General features: G+C 36.8%; 1 protein-coding gene across 1 annotated transcript; it reads right to left on the bottom strand.

Annotated features, from left to right (window-relative positions):
- Nucleotides 1–17,413: 17,413 nt before the first annotated feature.
- LOC132651120 (zinc finger protein 120-like) lies at nucleotides 17,414–23,027 on the bottom strand (the record flags this gene model as incomplete). The annotated part of the gene is made up of 4 exons (XM_060376410.1): nucleotides 23,015–23,027; nucleotides 20,373–20,495; nucleotides 20,100–20,160; nucleotides 17,414–18,284 (listed from the first exon to the last, which is right to left on the bottom strand). Coding segments are annotated over exons 1-4 (1,068 nt in total), but the record flags the coding sequence as incomplete, so codon positions are not given.
- Nucleotides 23,028–23,285: the final 258 nt, after the last annotated feature.

Genomic DNA, 23,285 nt, shown 5'->3' with positions numbered 1-23,285 from the left:
TAATAAGATAGCATCTATATACTGATAAATTATGGATTGAGGAAACTGCTTACGAATTACCGCCAACGGTTGTTGTACAAAATATTGGCACAAAGTAGGACTGTTCAACATCCCCTGTGGTAAGACCCGAGTGATATCTCTTTATTGGACAGCTTCTATTCAAAGTGGGTCCTGAGAAAGCAAACCTTTCCCTATCATGCTCCTGTAAAGGAATTGTGAAAAAGCAATCCTTTAAATCAATCACTATAACAGGCCATTCCTTAGGTAACAAGGAAGGCAATGGGATTCTGGATTGTAACGATCTCATTGGCTGAATAATTTTGTTAACGGCTCTGAGATCTGTTAACATCCTCCATTGGCCAGATTTCTTTTTGATGACAAATACAGGAGAATTCCAAGGGCTGTTGGACTCCTCTATATGCTGAGCCTCCAGCTGTTCCAGGACTAACTGTTCTAGTGCCAGTAATTTTTCTTTACTCATAGACCATTGTTCAATCCAAATAGGTTGGTCAGCCAACTACCTTGATAAGGTTCTGGGGGTTTTATTAGCAGTGGCTTCCCAACAGGCAGTTGAAAAGAATGCCTCTGTTGTATATTGTTTATGGACAGCCTGGACAGTCTGAAACTGTTTTTGATGACATTTAAAAAAAAAAATAGCTTCTTTTTCAGTAGTATTACCTGTTTTTTTGGCTTGTCTCAGAACTTGGGGGGATGTTAATCTGGGTCTTCCATTGTTGTAACATATCTCTTCTCCATAAGCTTATGGCTATCTCAGCCACATATAGTCTTAGTTTTCTTATTTGACCTTCTGGTCCTGTACACTTAAGGCATCTAACACTTTGTATCACTTTAGATAAAGTTTCAGCTCTTTGGAATTGAATATCCACCTCAGGTGTAGCACTTCCACAGGGTGCCATTCAACCTCATGGTAATCCTATGAGTGATCATCTTCTGCTGGTCTCTGTTGTACACTGACTAAATAAGCTAACATTTGTTTTCTAACCACCTTTGTTGGGCTTTCTTTTTTATTATGTTTTGCGTCTGCCTGAGTATTTTCTTTACTTAGTATTCTAAACTCTTCTTTTAAGGTCAGTACCCATATTTCACACCTATCTCTCTGTTGTTTGTTTTGTTCAATAATCTCTTGAATGTCTTCTTTTATGCCTTGCTTCTAACTTTTAATTTTTTCTTTATATTGTTCTAGTTGTTCTTTGTGTTTTCCAGTATCTTTTCTAAAACCTATGCCCTCTTTTCTTGTTGTTTATCATATTCTGTAAGTTTTTGTATCTCATTTTATGTCCTGTTTCCAAACTTCATTTTTTCTTCATATTGTTCTACTTGTTCTTTGTGTTGTTCCACTATCTCTTCTAAAGGCTTTGCCTTTGAGAAGACATAAAAGGCTAAGTCAATTATAAAAGTTAAATTGAAGACTATGAATGTAACCATAGTCATAATTTCTAAACTTTCCTTTATTTCTGTCTTAAAACCATAGAAGAGATTATCAGCCAAGCTCTGAGAAGTCTTTTTTAATGTTTCTCTCATCCTGTTAGAATGTAGTGGCAGCCAGTTTTGTTCAGTCTCAGTTCTGCCCAAAGTAGGCTGTCTTTTGTTCTGAGGCATGTTTAAGAGTCTCTTTTAAAGAGCCAGTAATTTATCTGGGACCTTTTAGGTTTAAAGTTTGGGTTGTATCGCTGAGAGCTTATTCCTCTTCCCCACCAAATTAAATTAAAGTAGGATTTAAAGGGTGTGGATACTTAGATTAGTTGAGTGCCATTTGTTGTAGATTATTAATATTTACTGTTGATTAATCTTTTAGTTAAGCAGTGGTTATTCCTAAACAGCTGTATAGCCAAATCACCACACAGAGACTAGGATTCATTTAATTAACCTAGAGCACAATGCTGGCCAGCAGTTACTCCATCTTTAACCTCTAAGCCCACACTTTCCTACCAATCAGATTCACCCATCATATGGCTTTTAGTGATATCTTAGTTCCAGTTCATTTCTACATGTGGTGCCAAGACCTCTCCTTCAGATTCTCCTCTTCTCCTCTCCTGCCTCCTTCCTCTTCCTCCTAATCTGGACCAGGATGTCTCACCCTATCCTCTCTATTGCTCATTATTTGGCTGGTTGTTTTAACTGACAATATAGAGAACAAATGGTGGCATGTTTATGCAAACTTGACACAGGTGATGCTTGTAAAAGTATCACAATGCAGTATCTGGATTGAAACCAGACAATGGAGGAGAGAAATCAGCATTTGAATAAACAAGGTTAAATTGTATACATTCCAAATAAAAGAACATTATACCAATATAATCTCTTGTATCATAATAGAACAACATGGTATAAAACTAGTCCTCAATAATAACAAAAAAATAGTAATCAGCCTACATAAAAATGGAAACTGAACTCTACTCAATGACAGCTGGATTATGGAAGAAATAAACTAATAGACTTTATAGAATTTAACAAAAATGAAGGCACAACTTACCCAAACTAATGAGACATAATGAAAGTAATTCTAAGAGGAAAGTTCATAGAACTAAGTGCCTTCATAAAGAATTCTGAGGCATCTCAAATCACCATAACAACACAAATGAAAGACCTAGTCAAAATGAAGCAGACATATACAAGAGGAGTATATGGCTAGAAATAATCAAACTTAAGGCAGAAATCAATAAATTAGAAAGAAAGAAAACAATTCAAAGAATAAACAAAAGCAAGAGCTGGTTCTTGGAGAAAATGACAAAGATAGACAAACCTTTAGCATAACTAACTAAAACACAGGGAGACACTATACAAATCAGCAAAATCAGAAAATAAAAGGTGGTATAATTACAGACACTGAGGAAATTCAAAGAATCATTAGGTTTTACCTTAAAAGTCTATATGCCAAAAAATTTGAAAACCTAAATGAAATGGAATATTTTCTTGCAAGATTACACTTATCAAAGTTGAATCTGGATCAGGTAACTAAATTAATAGACCTATATACCCTAATGAAATATAAGCAGTCATCAAATTCTTACTGCCAAACAAAGCCCAGAGCCTGATGGTTTCAGCACAGAATTCTACCAGATCTTCAAAGAAGAGGTAATGTCAATACTCTTCAAACTATTTCACGAAACAGAAGAAGAAGGAGCATTACCAAACTCATTCGATGAGGCCACATTCACCTTGATACCTAAACCTCACAAAAGCTAACTAATGTCAGGGATACACCAAGAAAGATAATTTCATACCATTCTCTCTTATGAATATTGAAACAAAAACACTCAATAAAATACTCGCAGAATGAATCCAAGAAAACATCAAAGATCTCATCTACCATGACAAAGTAGGCTTCAATCCTAGGCATGCAGGGGAGCTACAATATACAGAAATCTATAAACAAACTGAAAAAGAAAAAAAAACACATGATCATCTCAATAGATGCTGAAACAATTTCATATATCCAAGCTCAGTTGGATTTATGACTTTATAACCATAACCAAGACTTGATGGTTAAAGTCTTGGAGATATCAGAGATAAAAGGCACATACCTAAACACAGTAAAGATAATATACAGCAAGCCTATAGCAAACATCAAACTAAATGGAAAGCAATTTAAATCAGTCCCACTGAAATCAGAGACAAGTCAAGTTTGCTCACTCTCTCCTTTCTCTTCAACATAGTACTGGAAGTTCTAGCTAGAGGAGTAAAACAACTAAAGGAAATGAAGGGGATACAAAGCAGAAAGGAAGAAGTCAAAGTATCACTATTCACAGATGATATGATAAGTATACATGAGTGACCCTAAAAATTCTACCAGATAATTACTACAGCTGATAAACACCTTCAGCAAAGTGGCTGGATACATTTTAAAGTTACTAAAAAATATCTGAAACCCTCTTGTATATAAAAGACAAGAGGGCTGAGAAAGAAATTAGGAAAAAAACAACAACAACCTTGCAATAGCCACAAATAACATAAAGTGCACTGGTGTGACTCTAACCAAGCAAGTGAGAAATCTGTATAAAAAAACTTCAAGTCTTTGAAGAAAGAAATTGAAGAAGATAGCATAAAATGGAATGATCCCCCATACTCATGGATCAGTAGGAATAACAGCAAAATGGCCATCTTATCAAAAGAAATGTAGAGATTCAATGCAATTCCCATCAAAATACCAACACAATTGTTTACAGACCTTGAAAGAACAATTGTCAACATCACATAAAACACAAAAAAGCCAGAATAGTTAAAAGAATCCAGTACAACAAAAAACTTCTGGAGGTATCTCCATCCTGGATCTCAAGCTGTGCTACAGAGAAACAGTAAAAACGATGTGGTACTTTCATAGAAACATATTGGTGGATCAGTGGAATTGAATCAAACACCCAGAAATAAACCCACATACCTACAACACCCGATTTTTGACAAAGAAGCCAAAACCATTCAATGGAAAAAAGAACATCTTCAACCAATGGTGCTTGTCTAACAGGATGTCCACATATAGAAAGATAGAAATAGATCCATACTTATCACCCTGCACAAAAGTAAAGTCTTTGTGGATCAAATACCTCAACATAAAACTAACACTCTTAATCTGTTATTTAAAAAAAGTGAGGAAGAGGCTTGATCACATTGGAACAGAAGACAAGTTCAAGCACAGGCTCTAAGATCAACAATCAATAAATGGGATTTCATGAAGCTTAAAAGATTCTCTAAAGCAAAGGACACTGTCAGCAGAACAAAATGATGGCTTACAGACTGGGAAAGGATCTTCACCAACTCTACATCTGACAGAAGGCTAATATCCAAAATATATAAATAACCCATGAAATCAAATAATCCAATTAAAAATTGGGTACAGAGCTAAAGAGAAATTCTCAACAGAGGAATATTGAATGGTGTAGAAACACTTTAAAAATGCTCAACGTCCTTAAAAATCTGAAAAGGACTCTGAGATTCCACCTCACACCCATCAAAATGGCTAAGATCAAAAACTCAAGGGACAATACATGCTGGAGTAGATGTGCAGAAGGGAGAACCCTGCTCCATTGCTGGTGAGAATCCAAACTTGTACAGCTGCTTCAGAAATCAGTTTGGCACTTTCTCAGAGAACTGGGAATACTGCTACCCCAAGACTCAGCTAAACAACTCCTAGGCATATATCAGAAAGATGCTCAACCATACAACAAGGGCATGTGCTTAAATATGACAATAACAGCTTTATTCATAATAGCCAGAATCTGGAATCAAACTAGATGTCCCTCAATGGGGGAATGGATACAGAAATTGTGGTACATTTACACAAGGAAATACTACTCAGGTATTAAAAACAAGAAAATCATGAAATTTGAAGACAAATGAATGGAACTAAAAAAAGATCACCCTGAGTGATGTATTCCAGAAGCAGAAATACATGTATGATATATATTCACTTACAAGTGGATATTAACCATACAATATAGATTGGACATGCTAAAATCTACAGACTTTTAAAAGCTAAAGTACAAAGAGGAACATAGGGAAGATGCTTAATTCTCATTCAGAAAAGAAAACAGGATAGACACCAGAACCCATAGAAGAGAGAGAACATGGATGGATAGGAGCCTTCCATGGATGAACACTAAGTGACTCCACTCAACAGGTGATTGAAGCAGATGGAGAGACCCACAGAAAAATTTTGTATAGAGCACAAAATGTCTTATTGAAAAAGTAGGAGATAGAAGGACCTAAAGGTGTCAGGAGTCACACAAGAAGATCAACAAAGCAAAAAAAAAAAAAATCTGAGTCCTGGGGCCCTGCAGAGACTGATGCATCAACCAAAGAGCATGAGAGTACTTAGACCCCCTGCTCAGATGTAGCCCATAGACAGCTCTGTCTCCATATGGGAATCCTAGTAAGGGGAGAAGAGACGGTCTCTGAACTCATTTGCCTGCTTCCTGATCACTTCTCACTGGTGGGGACAACTAGTAAGCCCACAGGTGAAGAGGAAACAGGGAGTCTTAATGGAAACTGATAGGCTAGGGACTGACAGGACCTTCCCTATCAGAGGACTACAGGAGAAGGATAGGGTCTAAGAGGGGGGAGGAATAGTGGGACATAGAGTAGATGAGGGAGGGGGCTACAATTGGGATACAAGGTGAATATATTGTAAAAATTAATGATAAACATGGGTGACAGAATGAAGCATAAATAAGACACAATTTACTGAGAAATACACAAAAAATACTCACCATCTTTGATCATAGATCTAGCTAGAAAAAAAAAACTTCAGCAACCAATACCTCAAATGACAAATAATGTATGTTTAGTGTCCTTCTTGGCACTATAATAAAAGAGAATGTGATAGCATGTATACAATATTATTGGAAATCTTTCTTCATGGACTGAACATGGAGTGACTTGTAGGAGATGAGATGTTGATTTACTTTATCCCCACAGATTAGCAGGAATGTATCCCTTGCTGAATTCAAGAGTACCCAAACCTAGAGAGAAAGCAGTACCTGCCCATGGCAGTGACCTTCCTGTCTTTGAGGATCCTCTGTGCTCAGCCCTGGCCTGCATGGCTCTGTGCTTATCTTTCAGCACAGCTATAGTTTTGGGGATCTTTCTCAAGCACCCTGACTCACCCATCATTAAGTCCAATAACCAGACTACAATAAAATACCTTAGTGTCTTCAAATGAAATTATTTATCCCTACTTTTAGTAAGTTTATATAAAGTGTATATCTATATCAAAATTGTACATCCACAGTGGAAATCAGTGTGCAGAATTCTCAAAATGATGAAAATAAATCTACCATATGAACCACTTATAACTTTCTTTGACATATGCACAATGGACTCAACATCCTCCTTCAAAAATATTTTCTCAACTATACTCATTGCTAATCTGTTCACAATAGGTACCAAAAGAGAACACCTAAATATCCTTCAACTGATATAGATAAGTGAAATGGTACACACATAAGTAGATAGAAATATAAATGACGATGTTGATTTAGGTAACTCAAATCCAGAAAACAGATTTCACATGTCCTATCTACTCTGAAGCATATAGCCCTAGATCTTCAGTTGTGAGTATTCATCCTAGTGTGAAAGAAAAGAAAGAGTGTGGCGAAAGACTGGGGACCAGCCCCAGCAATTGATAGTATCCAGAGAGGAGGGAAGGATAAGGTAGGGCAGAAATGAGTCAGACATGGTTGTCCAAAGAAACTGAGAGTCTTGTCTGACTGGCAGTCAGAGTGCTTCTTTATTTAGACAGAACTTAATAATAAAAGATAGCTTCAGATTGTTCTAAAACATAGATCATATCTTTTTTTTTTTGTTCCCAAACAAGTGTTTTAACTGTCTCTTGGTCATACATTTAGTCATCACTGATAAACCTTATCTTTTGCTATCATTTTTCCTCATCAACCCCTAATCTGATATTTTTTGAGAATCTGGAGGCATATTTGCCACAGCCTGGAAGCCCATTCTCAGGTTGGAAGCATTCTCAGATTCAATGGCAATAGATAGAAAATCTTTAAGCAGGCTTGGACATATTGCTTTGTCCCAAGAAGTATATTATCAAATTTTAATGGACAGCCTCAAGAAAAACAATTTAGGCTAAAGCAGCAACAGTTACTATTCAGTTCCTGGCATAATGCAATGTCTATACCTCATATCTTTGTATAATTTATTTATGTGCTAAATCTAAATATTCTTTCATTATTTTGGTCATACAACACCACAGTGATACTGTGAAAGCTGATATTTCTAGGAAAAGGAGGTCATAATACCTCACTTTTAAAATCATTTTTACAAAACATTCTTTGTCCTTCATTATAGATCCTAGTTTCAGGTGAAGATGTCTCCAGCCATTCATTTACAGCTCCATAAAGTCATTGAGGGGCATACCATATGTAGCTCCTAATCTTATATGCCAAGTAATCACCTGAGAATACAGCAGTACTAGGTATTTAATCTCAAATACTATCAACTCTCCTAGCACTACAAACTTTGTTTGCCTTTTTAAGAGTATGTTCTGATTATTTTCTTCTTGAGGAAGCACAGGGGTAGATTTTGCAAGACTATCTTGGAGCTGAAGTCTCATAAGTAGTTATCTGCCATTTTTATGTGAGTTACAACTTCCACATTCATGCAGGGCCAGATTATTGATATTCATCCATAAAGACATTCATGTAGGGCCAGATAATTGATATTTCCCCTAAAAATGAGAGGGGCAGTATGCTCAGGATTTTTGTGGTGAAGCTTAGAAGCAGTACAACAGAGTGAAGACATAAATGATTCATTAAAAATTTTTCCATTTTTTTCCCCAGGTTGTACAAGTACTGAAAGCCCTCCAAGCATGAGGCAAGTGGAGATCAAGAGCAAGCCTGAAAGATAGCATGAGCTGCATATTGTAACATGCAGCTCAGCTGTTCTGGATCTTTGTCAAATAGCTGTGCTGACTTCATGGCTTTAACTGTATATGAACTTTGGTGAGGTTTTAATCCATTTGAGGTGACTTTATGTGAAAATAAGCTCCTATTTCTATGTTTCTACATATATACATCTAGTTTGGTCAGTACCATTTATGAAGATTTTATCTGTTTTTCCAGTGTGTATTTCTAGCTTTCCAGTGTGTATTTCTATTTTTTGTTATAGTACTAGTGCATTTACGTAATCAACTATTACTCACATATTTAAAAAATCAAATCATGGAACATGAAAGTAAATGCACATTTTCAGGTAACTGAGAGTGAGAGAACCTAGACCCCAAAAGAGAAATAGGGTATGTATTTGTTTTACATATATATTAGTTGCAAGATGTATGATAAGCAAGCAACTGAACATAATACTGTAGGGGATACATACAGATTAAGAACTGGAGCTTAGGGGAGGCAGAGATTTCTCCATAGGAAAGGAAAAAAAATACTTGGTACAAGTGGAAGGTGGGCTAAAAAGATAGAATTGAGGGGGATTGGGAAAGGAAGAGGGCAATGAAAAGGTAACATGAGAAAAGAAAAGTAAAATTAAGGGTCATTTGTTTGACACAGTGGAAACCTAATGCAATAGAAACTTTCTAAAATATATACATATAAGAAGCCAATATAAATGAAATCACCACACAAGAACAAAGTACCAACTGGAAATCTCTTGTCATTAAATTACGCATCCAGTACTGGTAATGGTTTATATTTAACTGAGGTATTGGCCAAAGTAGTGTGATTGTAATGCCAAAATAATACAGGCTTTTGCCAAGACGATAGGGAGCTTTCCACAATTGACTGCAATGCCCTATTGCTGGAGACAACACTTACAGTTACATGAAACATAGATAAATAGAGCTTGTGCCTACATAGAATCTTCACACTTACATTCTATCAACTTTGATATGGGAAGTACTCTGCAACTACAAGAGGATAAACATAAACACTAACCCAGCTACCAAACTTTTGAACTATAACAATTTTCTACGTGTAAGACATATTAGTGCAAGAGTTGTAGGAGTAAAAACCAATCTATAGTTTGACTTAAGGCCCACTTCACATGATGGAGTCCACACCTGACACTGGTTTATTGATCAAGAAATAGAAATTACACAGCCCATGGTTCTGGGGGAAAAGCAAATACTGCATTCTACTAAAAGTAATAAAATGACCATTGACACCATTCTGCTATACTCATAGACCAGTATCTTGTTCAGCCATCATCAAAAAATGTCATCCTGCATCTGATGGAGACAAAATCAGAGACCCATAGAGAAAATAGACAGTCAGTGAGAGACCTCAGAATATGTCCATCAGGCTCTTAAGTAATTCAGCCAGAAGAGTGTAAGAGCCAGAAAAGAAAGAGGATATCAAAGAACAAAGCACTATAAATTAAGAAGACTGAAGAATAGATAAACTGTGAGAGACTGAGGCAGCATGCACTAGGCCTTTAGTGTTCTGTCCCTAGCCCTATCTCTAATTGATAAGTGCTTGCAAATGAAAATGTAGTTTTCTCCAAGGGACACTCATTTTATCCAAGGGACTACTCTTAATTGTATTTTTAAGAGTACATTCCAATAGGTAGATGGCCAAAAATTTCCCTCACTGGCAAGTTTGGATTACCATGTCCTAGAATTCTGGCATGCATTTAAATTTTTTTATCATAGTTCTCATTTTAATTTGCTGAAGATTTTTTTTTTCTATTTGTAAAGCTACATGTCCTCTGTGTGTATACCATTGCTTCAAGTTTAATATTCTATGAGATTCCTGCATGTATGAACAAGTCTGCATCATTTCCCAACTTGGGCTCTTTTTCTTTTTCTTTTCCTACTCGGATGTGCTTACTTTTATCTTTTTGCTATTTTATTTTCTTATTATACATTATAGCCCTCCCTTTTTAATATGAGGGAGAATTTAGACAGGATAGAAGAGGAGATAGGAAAGAGTTTCCAGGATTATAGGAAGGGAAAACTTTAATTCGGATGAATATGTAAGTAAAGTGACTATTTTTAAAAGAAAAAAAAGGAGAAGGAGGAGGATGAAGAGAAAGAATAAAGAAGGAGGAGTTGGAGAAAGAAAAGAGAAGCAGTAAGAGGAGAAGGATGAGAAGATGATGAAGAAGAAGAAGTAAAAGAAGAACAACAATTGTGTCAAAAGAAATGTTAAATAGCCATGCACAAAAGAACCAGAAAATCTGAAAAGTGCGAAAAAGTAATTTATGAATAATAGAAATAGAAAAAGAAGAAAAAACTCACGTCAAAATCCTAGAAAATATTTTCAGCCAAATAATAGAAGAATGTATCCTTAACCTAATGAAGAAAGGGTAGCCTATAAAAAGTATATAGAACAACAATTAAAGTGTACCAGAAAAGAAATTGTGTTCAGCACATAAAATTAAAGCATTAAATGTAAAGAAATTATATTAAACAAAGAAGGGATATTAAAAGTTTCAAGTTGATAATACTAGGTTGCATATAAATTCAGGCTCTTTAGAATAACTCCTGATCTCTCAAGAGAGAAAGAATGAATAATCTCAAGCATCAAATTAGGAGGCAAAAACCCCACACCATAACTACAAAATAAAGGGAAATAATAAACATTGCTCATTGAAATCTCTCAACTTGGATGTTCAATTCTCCAATAGAAAGACAGGAACTAACAGAATGGACTAGACAACAATATCCATTCTTCTGCTGCGTCTACTGAACACTCTTTATCATCCAGGTTGGACAGCATCTCTGTGTAGATGATGGAAGGAGACAGTAGAAGAAAGTGGACCAAAAAAGTTTAGGGGAACTTTATCTTATACAGTTCACATAAATACCTAAAATTCTTGAGTCAATTTAAAAGAGTATGTACTGTACACACTGAATGAAGAGTTGCACCGATATCCATAAGAAACAGGTGACTTGGGCTGGTTCAGCATACATCTAGACTCATGTTTACTGAAGCACAGCTTACCATGTGCTAAGATAGAATGGACTTGATTGTCCTGAATCACATGAGTGCAAAATATAATATTATTCATTTTTTTATATTCATGGAAACATGTACTTTGGTTTTTTGAGTTTTTTTTGAAAGTTTGGACAGTTTATTGTTGGTGAAGTTCCAAGGGAAATGCTACAATGATCTGTTATAAATGCTACAAAAATTGAACTATAATTTCTGAGGGTGTTATGAGCATTACTTCCTTTGGATGTCCAATGGATTTGAGAAGTTGCATGCTTCAAGTTGACATGATGATATGGTTCTTTTAGCTATGTGCTCCAACAACAGCCCTTACTATAATCCTTATATATCCTAAAAATTGTTATCTTTTATTTTCATTAGTGAATGGGGAGTTACTCTAAGACTTTCCATCTTTCTTTATAATTGAAATCCCTTTTTAACATAATCACATTATTTCTTGTTTCTGTCTTCCCTACAAAATCTCTCATATAGCCCTCTTTTGGCTCTTTCAATTTCAAGTCTTTTGTTGCCAATAACTGCTATTACATGTATCATGTGTGTGTGTGTGTGTGCAAGAGCAAGAGAAAACATTTAACATTTCAAGAAAGGCAATCATTTTACTTTGAATTTGTGGATGAACTCAAAATGTATCATCAAAAGTTATGACCTGAGCTAGAAACAGAAATCAAACATTGTTTGACTTCAGTCCTAATTGGGCTAAAAGCAGTCAGTGCTCTGAAATAAGAATTGAATAGTTAGTATTAGAGCCTGAACATCAGGGTGTAGTGGCATGACTTGTCAAAGAACACATTTCAGTGACAAGAGGAATAATATAAAGAAATACCTCAGGGTGCATGCATAACAGCTATTAATAATAGCTTACATTGTTTACTTGAGAAATATTCTGTGTATGTTTTTTTAAATCTCAATAACCTAAATGTTATAATTACTGTGTAAGAGATATTAATTAATTTATATATTATTTATTCTTCCATCGATTTTCCTTCAATTTTCACCCTCCAGAGTTTTGAGTAATCATTCTTTGCTCCTTTGAAAATTAAAGCCACTTTTTCATAAACTATTTTTACACACTTAACATCAAATTTTGATTTGTAAAATATTTTACAATATTATAATACTAGGAATATATGACAAACCACTGAATTTTACCAAGGGTATTTATTATATATAGTATTACAGGAAAATGAGTAGAGATGAAATACTATTCTTTCTAGTTGTTTTTAAGAGACAGTTGCCTGAGTCCAGCCATCTCAGGAAAAAAAAAAAAAACACCTCATTTTTTTTCTTTTTTATTATTACAGTTTATTCACTTTGTTTTCTAGCTGTAAGCCCCTCCTTCATCTTCCACCAGTTACAAACTACCTCCCTCTTCTACTCCTATACCCCTCTCCTAGTCCAATGAAAGGGGAAGTCTTCCTTTCCTACTATCTTCTCAAGTCTTACCAAGAATGGCTGCACCTTCTTCCTCTGTGGCCTGGCAAGGCTGCACCTTCCAGGAGTAGTTGATCAAGTAGCCTGCCACTGAGTTCATGTCAGAGACAGATGCTGTTACCCTTAATAGGGAACTCACATGGAAACTGAGATACTTATGAGCTACATCTGAGCAGGGGTTCTAGGTGTTCTTCATGCATGGTCCTTGGTTGGAACAGGACTGACCTCCAGGGCCCATATTTTTTGGCTCAATTGGCCTCCTTGTGGAAGGCCTCTCCCATCCATGTCTTTCTGTCTCCTGAATCTTCCATATTATTCCATGCTCTCTGCCCAAAGTTTGGCTATGAGTCTAACCATCTGCTTCAATACCCTGCTAGGTAGATTCTTTGAGAGGCCCTCTGTGGTAGGTTCCTGCCCTGTTCCATGTCTCCTCTCATTACTGATGTCTATCCCATTTTCCCTTCTAAATGAGGATTAAGCATCTTCCCTAGGGTTCTTCCTGTTGTTTATATCCTTTACGACTATAGATTTTAGTATTTTAATCCTATATTATATGACTAATATGCACATATAAGTGAGTATATACCATAAGTGTCTTTCTGCTTCTGGATACCTCACTCAGAGAGGGTGGTCTTTTCTAGTTGCATCCATTTGCCTGCTAATTTCCTTGTTTTTAATTGCTGAATATATTGCATTGTATAAATGTGCCACAATTTCTGTGTCTATTCCTCTGTTTGGGGACATCTAAGTTGTTTCCAGATTCTGGCTATTGTCAATAAAGCTGTTATGAGTAGAGTTGAGCAAATGTCCTTGTTGTATGGTTGATAATCTTCTTAATATATGCCCAGAGTTGGTATAACTGAATATTCTAGTAGCACTATTCATAATTTTCTGATAAAGCACCAGATTGATTCCCAAAGTGGTTGTACAAGTTTATATTCCCACCAGCAATGGAGAAGGGTTCCCTTTTCTCCACATCCAGTCCAGCTTGTGTTGCAGATGATGTGATATAACACTAAAAAATTCAACCAGGGAACTCCTACAGCTGATAAACAACTTCAGCAAAATGACTGGATACAGAATTAAATTTAAAAATTCTGAAGCCCTCCTTTATACAAAAGACAAATGGGATCAGAAAGAAATTAGGGAAACAAAACCCCTTTACAAAAGCCACAAATAACATAAAGTACCTTGGTGTGACTCTAATCAAGCAAGAGAATGACTTGTATGAAAAAAAGGAAGATATCAGAAGATCTCCCATACTCCAGGATTGGAGGATTAACATAGTAAAAATGGCCACTCTACCAAAAGAAATCTAAAGACTCAATGCAATTCCAATCAAAATACCAGCACAACTCATTACAGACCTTGAAAGAACAATTCTCAGTTTCATATGGAAAAACAAAAAACCCAGAATTGATTTTAAAAAAATGCCTGCACAATAAATATTTTCTGGAGGTATCTTCATCCAAGATCTCAAGTAGTACTATAGGGCAACAGTAATAAAAAATGGCATGGTATTGGCAACTGTACTTTAAATCTTAAAGGGGTGTGCATCTACTCACTAATCATTTTTATTAAATCACATCAAGAAGCTGAGGGGAAAAACCAATATAGGGGAATTAACTGCTGTCTCAGTTTTAGATGCAGTTTGATGGAGTCCAGACAGCCAATGCTACCTTGGGCTATTGTTTCAGCTCATCAACCTTAAAACATCCACGGCTTTACTATTAATAGTGTACTTTTCTTAACTTTAAATTGTTCTCTAAGATTTTTTACATCAGAACCATTAGCAAAAACATCTTCCCTGACCTTGTTAAACGATCTATTTTTCCAAATTGTTTCTAAGTATAATGGTCATTGCTAACAATCTATATCTATGGATCCTTTCAAGGAGAGTGGTTAATTCATTAATCTGCTCCAATAAACATGTGAAAAGAGATCAAGCATTGTTAATTTTAAATGCCAATCATATTGCCCAGTGATGAGATAGAAGCCTTCTTAGAGTTTTCATACAAGTCATGTTATAAGGTATGTGGACATCATAAGGGCAACAAGAAGGGATATGCTACATAAGAGCACAAAGTCCTCAGGAAAAGCAGTTCTTGGGATTATGCTATGCCAAGACAAACTCATCATGACTATGCTAACAGGGGAGCCACATTCCATGAATTCTACAGCTGTTCTGCTGTTGCTCCTGCATGGCTTTTGACAGGACCAGGTAGCCAAAATAGTTTGCCTATATATGGTTGAGTGGGGAGTGTGGTTAGCTCAGGCCATGGGAAGAAGAATCAGGATATTGCATGGGCTGTACTAGCCTGGAGGACTAGACAATATGGAAGGAGTTAAAGATTGCTGGGAGAAAATGGCAGGTAGATTTGATTTGATATGTTAACTAGGAACCTCTGCCATTAGTTCCAGGTTTGAATCCTACTTCTATGGTAACATAAATTTCAGAGAGAGAAGCATGGTCTCCATTGGATAGTAATCTTCAAGTGAGCCCACAGGGAAGAAAGGTGATAAAGACAAAGATTCTGTTTTTCTTTTCTATCTATAGATCTTCCTTATTCTCTTTGAGGGAGGGCAGTTACCCAAACTAAACTCAAATTTTTGCTCTTTTGTTTTGTTTTACTTACTATTTTTTTATTTTGCTAATTGTTTTTATTTTTCACAATTTATTTATTATATATGCTGATTGAAGGTCACTCCCTCAACTCTTACTGGTCCCATCCTCCCTCTGTGTTACCCACAATCCCTGTCCCTAGTCCATTCAAAATGGGAGTTCCCCTGATCTGCAATCCTCCCATACTTTATTGGAACACTTTTCAGCTATGAAAAACAGGGAAATAAAATTTCTGCTCTTATTTCTTCTCCATAGGCCACTGTGCTCACCTCAGAAGAATTCATACCATGAAGCTTGCCTGCAAGCTTACTGTGAAATCAACACCAGGTATAACTCATTTTAAAGAGTTCCACCCCCAAGACAGTGTTTTAGCATCTCATATCCAGAAACATGTGAAATTTGAAATGCTATGATGTGTGAAACATTTTATCACAAGCATTTCAGAGAAAAGCCTGCTTGGAGGCTGTTTCCTACCAGCCCAGGAAGGAAGGAGGGCCAGAAGATGAGGTATAAAGCTTGGAAGACCCACAAGCATAACAGTGATCAGACACACTGGGATCGACCTCAGAAAGTAAGTTCAACTTTAATTCCAGAAAACAGAGGCTATCTACGCCTTGGGTAGTGACTGGGATGCTCCAAGGATAGGTGTAGATAATTGTTTAAAACTAGGCACTTCAAGGATGTTTGATTTACATTAAACAGCACATTCTTATCATATGAACAAGAACACAGAACCTAATTATCCTATATTTGAAGGGAGAGAAGAGTTATCAGGGATCTGTGTCAAAGGCCATCTATCAAATTTGGCTAGTTGCATCTATGTCTAAAGACACTCCCCAGTTGAAGTCAGGCACAGAAAACTCATCCTTGCCAAGGTTACACAACTAGGCCAGCAGCAGGGTCATACATGGAAGAGAAAGCCTCCTCCCTCACATCTCAAAATTCAGTCTGGGTTGTGATGGTTTTCAATAGAACCCCTGGAACAATAAGTATGTGTACACAAAGAAACTTCTACAGGCTACCAATGTTGTGTTACTCTCAGAGAACTTCCTAGCTAGTGTTAGTTCACCATTCCCTACATATTCACACATTGGACTAAACTTTTCTTGTCAAAAGTGAGGCAATTGAAAATAGTAAATGTTGAGAATCAGTTTTATCAATAAGTCTTCCCTAAACACATTTTATAATGCTTTTTCATGTAATTGATATTCACCATTCATTGTATTCTTTTTAAAAATAAGTTTATTTACTTTAAATTCCAATCGTAGTCCCCCTCCCTTCTCTGCCCCAGTACTACCCTCCATTCCTATTCCAACCCTATTCCCTTTCCCCTTTAGAAAAGGGAGGTCATTTCCATTGAGCTAGTTTTACAGTTCTGTTGGATCTCAGTGGACCAAAGTACACAAAGGCATTTCTACATTGCTTATAGTCACAGAATTCCTCTCCAGTAAGGATACTTTTATTATGATGATGACTCTAGATTTGTGCAAGGCCTCACCATTTTAATACATTCATAAGGTTTTCCTCCATTATGAATCCTTTCATGATGATGAAGATTATACAAATGTGGAATGGTTTCACCATGTAAAAAGCACTCACAGGCTTTCGGTCCATTAGGATTTCTTTCATGAGTGTGGAGATTATTCTGAAGTCCAAAAGTTTTTTCACATTGGTTACAGTCAGACATTTTTCCAGTAAGTGTTATTTTATGTATTAGGAGATGTTATGTGCAAAGGCTTTGCCACATAGTTATATTCATATAGTTTCCCTCCAGAATGTGTTGTTGTCTTAGGAGATGATTGTTACATGCAAAGGCTTTATCACACTAATTACCCTCACCAGGCTTCTCTTCACTGTGTGTCTTTTCCTGTTTTCGGAGACTACTCTGCTGTGCAAAGGCTTTATCACGTTGGGTATATTCATAAAGTTTCTTTCCAGTATGCGTTCTTTTATTTCTTATGAGATTACTGTTTTGTGCAAAGGCTTTACCACACTGGTTACATTCATAAGGTTTCTCTCCAGTGTGTGTTCTTTTATGGCGTAAGAGAGTACTGTTTCCTGCAAAGGCTTTGCCACACTCATTACATTCATAAGGTTTCTCACCAGTGTGTGTTCTTTTATGGCTTAAGAGATGACTGTTTCCTGCAAAGGCTTTGCCACACTCATTACATTCATAAGGTTTCTCTCCAGTGTGTGTTCTTTTATGGCTTAAGAGATGACTGTTTTCTGCAAAGGCTTTACCACACTGGTTACATTCATAAGGTTTCTCTCCAGTGTGTGTTCTTTTATGGCTTAAGAGAGTACTGTTTTGTGCAAAGGCTTTACCACACTGGTTACATTCATAAGGTTTCTCTCCAGTGTGTGTTCTTTTATGGCTTAACAGAGTACTGTTTTGTGCAAAGGCTTTACTACACTGGTTACATTCATAAGGTTTCTCTCCAGTGTGTGTTCTTTTATGGCTTAAGAGAGTACTGTTTCGTGCATAGGCTTTACCACACTGGTTACATTCATAAGGTTTCTCTCCAGTGTGTGTTCTTTTATGGCTTAAGAGAGTACTGTTTCGTGCATAGGCTTTACCACACTGGTTACATTCATAAGGTTTCTCTCCAGTGTGTGTTCTTTTATGGCTTATGAGATGACCGTTTTCTGCAAAGGCTTTGCCACACTCATTACATTCATAAGGTTTCTCTCCAGTGTGTGTTCTTTTATGGCTTATGAGATGACTGTTTTGTGCAAAGGCTTTGCCACACTGGTTACATTCATAAGGTTTCTCTCCAGTGTGTGTTCTTTTATGGCTTAAGAGATGACTGTTTTCTGCAAAGGCTTTACCACACTGGTTACATTCATAAGGTTTCTCTCCAGTATGTGTTCTTTTATGCCATAGGAGAACAGTGATATAGGGGAAGGCTTTACCACATAGAGTGCATTTAAAGGGTTTCTCTCCAGTATGACTGCTTTCAAGCCTGCAAAGAAAATTGGCACATGTGAAAGATTTACCCCAGTCATTTCATTACACTAATAAATATATTTATCTATATGAATTAATTTCTTTTTTTTCATGAGTTTCTTTTTTTATTTTTTTTATTTTTTTTATCAGTTACATTTTATTAACTCTGTATCCCAGCCGTGTCCCGATCCCTCATTCCCTCCCAGTTCCTCCCTCCCTCTCTCATCTCCACCGTGCCCCTTTCCAAGTCCACTGATAGGGGTGACCTTCTCCCCATTCATCTGATCCTGTTTTATCAGGTATCTTCAGTACTGGCTGCAAAGCCCTCCTCTGTGGCCTAACAGGACTGCTCCTCCCTTCGGGGGTAGGGAGACCAAAGAGCCAGTCATTGAGTTAATTTCATAATTTGATCTAATGGTAAAGAAGAATAACATTTTAAAGTTTTATCACTTTATTTACATTCATGGTATTCCCCTTCATTATGGGTATTTTTGAAGATCCCTGTGGTGGTAAGAGCATTTGTTATGTGGATCACTTTTATAGCATCATTTTTCTATAAGAGATTTTCTCCTATATATGAAGAGTATTGTAAGTATTCAGAGTTTTACCACAGCAATTCCATTCACAAATTTTTGTACTGTATGCATGCTACTTTATTTACAAAGTGAGCTAAGACAAGCAGAATTTCCAAAATCCTAGTATTCATAGGAATTTTCAGCAATATGAGTTTGCTGATGAATTCTCAGTGAAGTTGCAAAACAAATTAACAGTAACCATTTATCACATTCAGAAAAATTACTCACAGTGGGGACTACTACCAAATCAATTGTTCTTGGAGAAAGAGAGGGACACTGTTTCTTTCAATATCCCTATGCTCATGTGTCTTAGAAACATATGATATACCAGTTTAATTTACAAAAATAATAAAGATTCCCACATTGAATTAACACTGTTTTTTTGTTCATCATAGACATGTCATATAGGGATTAAGGTTTCTCCACAACAATATTCTTGATTCTCATAAGCTGTTCCTTTCACTAAACTTTACAATGTTACTGCACGAAAATGAGTAACACTGGTTCTACTATGAATTTTTTTGCTTATTAGAAGGTTTTGGACACATACTGATCACCAATTCAGTGTGTATACCTCTTACAATATCCGAGTAGATAGAATGAGAATAAACAGATTGGCAGTTCAAGTCAGTAGCTGTAATGTCCATACGATTCAAATGGTATTTTTGTTACAATATTATTTTATTTTCTTCTATCTTAGGGGAGTGTCTTGTAAACACAAATAAGATACCTGACATTGAAGTACATGGAATTATGAGATTTTAATGATCATCAGTACACTTAAAGCAGTGCTGTTTTTACACTGTTGCTTTTCTTTAAAACTTCCAGGACACAGCCATGTGTGCTGGTACATGCCTTCAATTCCAGCACTTGTGGAGGCAGAAGCAGGCAGATCTGTGTGATTTTGAGGTCAGGCTGGTCTAACAAGCAAGTCTAAGAAAGTCACAGATACCCAGAAACAAATCTATTTCAAAAACAGAAAATAAAAAGCAGCCAATAAACAAACAAACAAACAAACAAAAAACACCAGACTTCCAGGACATTAAAATTTAAGATTTATATTTGTGTCAACATGCACATAAAGTTACCTTTTATTACTTGTAGAACTTTGAAACTGTTCTTCAATATTATGGTCATCCCAATTGTAGCCTAAAATATAGTACGAGAAAATATATATTATTGGAAATATCATGTTATTATTAAGGCAAAACTTAAATCACTATCTTCTGTGACCCTGAGAACCATGCCTGATTTATTTACCTCATTCCTCCTCATTCTCAATTGGAATTACAGAAGAGGATCAATAACAAAGTAAAAGTCGTCTCTTTATTTTAAAAGTGAAAGAAAAATTGCAGTCTTACCTATAGCAGTGAGGTTTTCACAGGTCTCTAGCATCACATCTTTGTAGAGTTGCTTCTGGGAAGGTTCCAGCAAGGCCCACTCTTCTTGGCTGAATTTCACATGCACATCATTGAAGGTCACCGAATTCTAAAATATGCCATACATTTGTACAACAGAAACAGTGGCAACAATATAATTTATACGTCATTGTCAATATAATCATATAATTCTACTGCTTCTGCAATTTATTTTCTGACACAGAAGTGCGAATGTTATACAGTTGGGTGCTGTGTGTGATGTGAAGTAGGGGAGATGAAAAAGCCAAAAGGTTAGATTGAAAAAAAAAACCAAAGGTGTGCTTCAAAAACCTGTGTTTCATCAGTTTGTAAGACATGAATATAAAGTAGCCATTACTTGGGTTCTTGAGCAATCTATGAATCATCTTCAGTTACTTGCGTGAGTAGGTCACGACCCTGTCATGATACAAGTGGAAGGACAAAACACAGTCATGATATTTTATATAGCAACAAATGAGATGTGTTCATCAGGGGACACTGAACAGATGGGTAACATCAGTCAAAAGACAACATGGTACTGAATATTATGTTTTGACCAGTTCTCAGGGATGTGGCATATCAGTATGTGAAGAGGGGGGCTCATATATTTGTGGAAGGGAAAGTGGACTACAGTGAATACATGGATAAAAATAATGTGAGTGGCAAGCAACAATAATCATAGCCAATAACACCATATTTCTGAGTGACCAGACAAAAGAAAAGGAATAGAACACATGATTATTCTTTGATTATTGTTTTGTATATCCTCCTTACTAAATAATGTAGCCTATAGATTAAAAATAAAGATTAAAACTTTTCTATTAAAAAAGAAGTGTTAATGTTATCACTAAGTCATTTTAGAAGAAAACGGAATAACAAGTTTTAACTGTATCATATCTGAACTTTTTGAAGAGGATATAGCTTTGGAATAGACATGGCAATTAATGTGGACAAAGACAAACAGAGAGAAGAGTGTGAAATAGAGAGACAGAGACATAGAGACAGAGACACAGAGAGAGAGAAATTAACAGATGAACAATACTAAGTACAGATCAGAGAAATTTATTAACAGTTACTAACTACAAAAAATGGTGGACAAGCGGGGTGTATTCTGTCATGCCTTCAATTCCATCACTCAGGAGGCAGACACAGGTGTATCTTATTGAACTGGATGTCAGCATTATCTATTCAAAGAGTTCTAGAACAGCCAGACCTATATAGTAAGACAGAGCCTCCTCTTAAAGTCAATCAAACAAACACAAAATATTGAAAGAACTCAGAGGTCTTTACTGAAGCTTCTACAAGGAATTATACATTCACTCCTGTTGTATATTTATTCTCCAGAAATCTGCACTGTCCCAACTTAAACTGTAACTTCAATGATATCTTACTAAAAGGGAATGCGTGTTTAAACAGCTAAAAAGAGAAAGATGAAAATATTAACAATGTAAATGCTGATCATAAATAAGCAACATAAAACAGGACAGATGGCTCAGCAGTGAGGAGTTCTTGCTGCTCTTTCAAATAATTGGGCTCAATTGTCAGTGATTACCTGCGACCCACTACTATCAATTGCTATAAGTTCATGAGTTCTGAAGACATCTTCAGACTACTGTGAGGATTAGGCACACAAGAGGTGCATATTCATGCATACAATCAAAATACTCATATTCAGTAAAAATTAAAAATATAGATCCCAGATGGTTGGGCTGATTGCATACTGTTTCTGATAAGCTGGGTAGCAGAGACTGTATGGCGTCCAATAGTTGGATCTGTGGGTCCCAACTGACTGTGTTTCAAATGTAAGAAAACCAATGATGAGGGAAACAATCGGGTCCAACCTCAGAGCACCCAGCTATTCTCTGGGAAAGTCCCTGGGATGTTGCAGCAGGAATAAGGTTTTCAAGCAAATGAACCCAAGAAGCAAGCAGGAGTAGATATTCTAATATCTAATAAAATAGACTTTCAACCAAAATTAATTGAAAGGGATGAAGAAGGGGGGAATTTAAGATGGCGGTGCCAGGAGGACATTGGGTCTGAGGAGTAGGACAGCAATGTTGGTACAGCAACTAAAAGACTGATCTCTGGGCCCTAAAGCAACAGTGATCCTGTTTCCCAGGTGAGAGGAAACTCCACGGTGTGGGTGTCAGTCAGGTCCACTCTCAGGTCACTCAGCGAGAACCCAGAAGATATCCTGGGGTGCAGGATACACCTTTGTGTCCTGATAACCTTTCCAGAGTAAATTATGTTCTCCAGGGCACCAGAGACTGGGAGCCCCAGTCTAGAAAAGAAACAGGGAAGAAGAAAGCAGGACTGACCTCAGGTCACCCAGTCTATCTCTGGAAAGGTCCTGCAGACCAGTGGGTGCACAGCTGTCATGTCTAAGTGTGTCTCCAGCTGCTAGCCCTGCATGCCCTACTCTCCATCACAGAACTGTGTGCCCCAGGACACTAGAGGATGGGTTTCCCTGTCTGGAGAAAACCCCACAGGCAGGGAAACAGCAGGTCCCAGATTAGAGAACTCAGCCAACTCCCCCCCACACACACACTACAACTACCATACATTGAAACATTCTTGGAAAAGTTCTCAGCTCCTTTCCCAGTCACCTGCTTGGACCATCATTGGCAATTGCCTATGCATTCTACATGCCACGTCAAACACCACAGACTGAGTCTTCCTGTTGGGAGAAAACCCAAAGTTGGGGAAATATCTGGCCCTACCTCAGGACACCTAGCTCCAGAAAAGTTTCTGGTTATCCACAGGCTCCAGACTCTAGCCTCCTGCTGCACACATGAGAGTAGTGCTCATGTGCCACTGATTACCACTTGTATACTGGGGCAGAGAGCCCCAATATCAGACCTCCAGAAGCCTGGGTTC

This window comes from Meriones unguiculatus (genome assembly GCF_030254825.1).
Source record: "Meriones unguiculatus strain TT.TT164.6M chromosome 13 unlocalized genomic scaffold, Bangor_MerUng_6.1 Chr13_unordered_Scaffold_40, whole genome shotgun sequence".
Lineage (NCBI taxonomy): Eukaryota > Metazoa > Chordata > Mammalia > Rodentia > Muridae > Meriones > Meriones unguiculatus.
Note: the sequence above shows the minus strand (reverse complement) of the source record. Positions and strands in the feature narration are given on the sequence as shown.